The 5,652-nt window shown below is 32.6% G+C and overlaps 1 protein-coding gene across 1 annotated transcript; it reads left to right on the top strand.

Moving 5' to 3' along the window:
* Positions 1–2,659: 2,659 nt before the first annotated feature.
* LOC139852118 (uncharacterized) lies at positions 2,660–3,274 on the top strand. Its single transcript, XM_071841341.1, has one exon. It carries the CDS (start codon positions 2,660–2,662, stop codon positions 3,272–3,274), a length of 615 nt encoding a protein of 204 aa, XP_071697442.1.
* The last annotated feature ends 2,378 nt before the right edge of the window (positions 3,275–5,652 follow it).

Raw genomic sequence — 5,652 nt, 5'->3', positions numbered from 1 at the left:
AGCTCACTAGAGACAGAGAACAAGAAGGATACGGTTTTAAATAGAACTCGAGCAATAAGTTGTAATCCTTGGTGATGTAAAGATGATGGTATCTCTTGCGGTTTAGTTCTCGAATAAGAAGAAAAATAAATAAACGAGTAGTAGTAGTAGTAGTCTAAGGTGGCATTGGTTTAAATAGCTTGTGTTGTATCACGAAAACAAGTAACAATATCGATTGATCGGGGTGCCATGGTGACGGAGTTGGGTTGAGGTAGAAGTGGCGGATCATGGTTGTAGGGTGGTGTAGGTGATGGTTGTCTAAAGAAGTAGTATATGGAAAAAAATGGGTTTTCTCCCTAAAAAATGCAGTGTGAAAGTATGTGTATGTATGTTTATAAAGGAACTAGGTGGATTAGTTGGAGAGTGGGCAGACAAAGACAACTGTCAATGTTTAATTTCATTCACTCATAACACACTAATAATAATTCCAAATCACAAATCACGGATCCAATTATTCAGTGTAATTTCAAAGAAAATGAAAAGCAAATATAATATATCTTTAAAAAAACGTGATTAAACAGTGATTAAACAATAGTAGTCTGTAAATATCTATTTTTTTAATAGGGATAATATATCGCGCCCCGTTGTTAATTAGTGACAGATAAAAATGTTCAGAAAAAAAATCTCATATTTTTAAATTAACTATTTTTATTTATTTTGGTCATTATGGTATAAAATTCAGTCCTAACTATTAAATAGAAATTACATTAATTATTCACTTCCAACCCTAAGTAAAATCTAAAAAGTTTTAAAATTTGTTAAATAACTTCTAAATATATTATTAATAAATCTATAAGTTATAAAACTCACTTTCGAATGACCATTTATTTTAATATTACATAGTTTGATTTTATCTTGCTTAATATCAATCGAAACATCCAACGAGTATTACAATCATTTAATATTTATTTTTAATATATTTTATTTATATATAAAGATATATTTTAAATAATAATTATTATAATATCCTATTTTATTTTATTAATTTTTAATAACAACAATATATAATACTTCAAATTATATTTCGAATTATTATTTATTTATACATACACACATATCTATTTACGATTAATTGTTCGTGAATCGTTGAGAGCATTCGAAGGTCAAACGAATATATTAAACACAGTTCAAAGTTTTTAAGATTTCAACATTACAGACTCTGCTTATCGTGTCGGAAACATATAAAGATTAAGTTTAAATTTGGTCGAAAATTTCCGGGTCGTCACATATTGTGGTAAGATTGATGATGCTAGTTTCTTACGCTTTAACATGCGGGACTAATGTGTGGTTTGGGTAAAGGAGTGCAAGTAGGTAAATTATATATGTAGGTGTATAATTATTGGATTCACTAAGCATTAGCTTACCCTCTCGTTGTTGATATTTTTATAGGTTCGCGTGATGGCGGCTCGGGTAAGCGTGAGGATTAGAGATCTTGGCTAGGTTGCTATAGAAGATCTCGCTTTTGGTTTTGATTAGGATTGGGTAGCGTATCCCCAATCACCATGCTCGGTTTGTTGTAAAAGTAACTAGTCGGTTCATGTGAGGTATATCGATTTAGTCAAATCGATCATGAGTAATAACTGGTTTATGATTTAACTAACTTATTCATGTATTAAGGAGTTTAAATTATTATTGTATGTTTTTAAGCTCGTTAAACTTACTTTGATAACAAATACGTTTTGGAAATTGTGTAATGGGACCTAAGGTGCTATTTAATGTAAATTAAAAAGGAAAATTTTTTATGAGCCGGTAATCGACGGGTTGAGTCGTTACAGCTGTTAAAAAAAATTAGCTATTACTATTACTATTTTTATTATACTCGTGTGTCATAACTTTTATCATGTGTGATTGTTGTCACATTTTATATATATATATATATATATATATATATATATATATATATATATATATATAAAGGCAATCTATATCTATATATATATTTATATAAAAAAGAGAATTGTTTAGCCTAATTGTCAACAAAACCATTTTTATAGGGATGAATGACAAGTGAAATTTACACTTGTCAAAGGGATTGGCTAACAAAAACAAAAAAACTAACAAAAACAAAACTCCCGTTCTTTTTTCACTAACCATATACTTTCCCTTTTTTAAACATATATCTCTATCTCTTCTCTATTCTCTAATATATCTCTAACTAACCTCAAACAACCCCTAATAACTTAAAATTCACGAACAATATCCACGATGCATTATCAATAGCTTCGATCAACGGATAAGAAAAATCAAATATTGTAATTAAATGCTTTCATATCCAGCACATCAATCGTATAGCATCTAATCAATGATCTTATCTGCAATCCTAATTTCTCAGCGAAAATTCACGGAAACAATGATCGTCGTAATATCTATTGCCAGAAAATAGACAATTCTTGTTACTAAGTTCGATTGCATGTGGAGCAAAGTTTCAAGAAGAAAAACATTAATATTGTTGCTTTTTCGATTTCAGTGTACAAAGTAATTTAATATCACCACTTCATATTTATTGACTATCGTCAAAAGTTAACAATTAAAATTTGGTGACAAAAAGGAGAACCTCTCTTTTTGGTCTTTGGCGACATCAGACAGAAGAAAAAAAAGAACGAAGATTGCAACGATTAGTATGGATGGTGGTGAAGAAAGTTTATCCGCGAATAATATTCACGGTTTAATCCACATCAATTCTCCAATGTATATTCATGCATCAGATTACCCAAAACAAATGCATGTCAACGAAACCCTTACTGACAACAATTATACGGATTGGTCTCAAGAGATGATGAACTTTCTGTTAGCCAAAAATAAAGTAGGTTTTGTTGACGGCTCGATAAAGAAACCAGAGCAAAACTCTGCTGATTATATGCCATGGATGCGATGTGATGCTATGGTGAAAGGTTGGTTAACTACTGCCATGGAGAAAGAACTAAGAGCCAGCGTTAAGTACGCCTATTCAGCGTACGAGATATGGAACGATCTAAAAGAACGATTTGGGAAAGAAAGTGCACCTAGAGCATATAAGTTGAAACAAACACTCTTGATGACACACCAAGATGGAACGACTGTTTCAGTTTATTACACTAAGTTCCGTAGTCTTTGGGATGAAATTGATTCGGTACTATCAATACCCAAGTGCTCATGTGAAGGTTGCACGTGTGACATTGGAAAGAAACCAGTGGGCTCAAGGAGAAAGAGAGAATATATGAGTTCCTTATGGGACTCGACGACCAATTTTCCGTGATCAAGACTCAAGTTTTAGCAATGAATCCCATGCCCGGTTTGGGCAACTGTCACGACCCGGAAAATTTCGACTAATTTTGAACCAAACTCATAATACGATTTCATAATTCCGACATGATAAGCAAAGTCTGTTAGGTTGAGTCTCAAAATTTTTGAACTGTTTCATATATTCAATTGACCTTCGACTGCTCTCGACGGTTCACGATCAATTAATTGTAAATATATATGTGTGTATATAAATACTACTTGGAAATATATAATATAAAATTAAATCTATTTGTTTAAAAATATATAATATATATTTATGTGAGAAAAATTGCTATTTAAAACTGATTATATATATAGAGAGAGAGTAACTGAAAAATGATTGATTTCGAGCTTAATTAATAAACGTCAGTGACACTCGGTTGACGTTTCGTTAGTTTTAATATAGATATAATACATGTTTATGAAAGATTAAAATAAAAATTAAGCTGTAAATCGATTACGAAGATTTTAAATTTGTTAAAAGTATTTTTACCTTTTTAAGTTTAAATATTAGTACTCTGTACATATAAATCGGAACAGAAAATAAATAATTTTCGAAACTTTTTAATCAGGTTTCAAACAGGTAATGAGTGGAATAATTAAATATATTTAGTCTAAAAATTTGGGATTTTTAGGAACACTTTTATACGTTAACTGTTTAGCAATGGACACGATATTATATCTATGATAAAGTGTTGGCAGATGTAACACTTATATTCTCCCATGATTAAATTATAAACATACTGTTTTTGTTGTTGATCATAATATGAGTATTATATATGTACATGATGTTACATATTATAGATACATTCATCACCACTGCACATTCTCACTCTTGTTTGCCAAATACCCCGATCAACTTTATCACCTGCGACACCAAGCCACCATCGGCACCACCCTATACCATCTTCAAATCGTGTACCATTTCAACCGTCTTCAACCGAGAACACAACAACCTACCACCTAATGTTAATCGGTTTCCACCTTTTCAACTAACCACCACCCATGACTACCGCCACCTTCATCATCTTGAAAACCTCCACCACGAACCACCATGACTTCCATCATCTCACTCTCTCTACCACTCTTGAGCGAGCTTCTTCTTCATCTTTTTGTTTAAACCATAATCACCACTATTTCAACCACTTTCTCGATGCAAATGTTTTCTATCTCAGTCTTCACCAAGTGTCCTTCAAACCTCCATTTTATTTTATTTTTCTCAACGATGTGCTGCTATGTTTTCTGCAGTTAATTTGTCTCCCAAAACCACTCTTGTTTCTATACCCACAACTGTCACATGATCTTGTTTCTGACCAAGAATACCCCACAACGAGCCATCACACTCTACATACCTCAAACCCATTTAAACCCTCACCTTATGGTTCTTCAAATTGTTTTTCTGTTAAACAATTAATGCAGCTGTTATATTTCTGTTTTACTATTTGAAAACTGATGAAAACCACAATCCTTTAGATCATTAGATGTTATACTGTTTAACTATTACTGCAGCTACTATTAATCTATCCTATATGAAACATCACCGGAATACTAGCCACACCTTTGTTATACGTGATACTTGTTGATATTCCTGGTATTTCTGTTTCGTAAACGACCTACAATGAATCCAATTTACCACCATTTACTATTCGCTGCTACCTTTCTTGTTTCCTGTTCGTACAGACCAAACCTAACACGAACACTATCAAACCATCACAATCAATCTAAATAACTCCTTCTGTTTCAAACCCAAAAATCGTGAACTAAAACCCATGAGTAACCTGCTATTTCGATTAACCCACAAAACCCTATTATCTTCCTTCGTTTCTGTAAACTTTCTGTCGAAACAAGATCGCCACGAATATTGTACCTACAGTTCAGTTATTCTGTTACGACCAAGCCTTTATCTGCTACTGTTCGAATACCATCATCACTCTCGATATTTTTTTTTTCTTTTCAACCACCGTTACTATCTCCTTTCTGTGTTCTATCTTTCTGTCGACAGGAAAAACCAAAAACAACGAGACTTTTAATTGATCATTGTGCTGGGCTACTGTTACCGGGCCGAGCCTTATTCTTTGTTGGGCCGTAAATTGTTGATTGGGCTTAGACAATATTGGGCCGATATAATCTGGTGCATGGAATAGATATATCGGGGTGATATGGGTTATAGAGTTATCATTTGGTATAAAAACCGAAGAGCCAAATGGATCAGGTGGTGTGGGTGTTGTAAGGGTGAGCGAGAGGTTGCCTGTTCAAGCCCGGCTTGGGGCATTTTTTTTAGGAAAGCTTATTTGAGGTAGTTTATATTTTCTTTAATTTTGATTATTATTGTTATCATCACTTTTATTATTA

Source organism: Rutidosis leptorrhynchoides, chromosome 6, assembly GCF_046630445.1.
Source record: "Rutidosis leptorrhynchoides isolate AG116_Rl617_1_P2 chromosome 6, CSIRO_AGI_Rlap_v1, whole genome shotgun sequence".
NCBI lineage: Eukaryota > Viridiplantae > Streptophyta > Magnoliopsida > Asterales > Asteraceae > Rutidosis > Rutidosis leptorrhynchoides.
The sequence above is the reverse complement of the archived record's forward strand: the minus strand, read 5'-3'. Positions and strand labels throughout refer to the sequence as shown.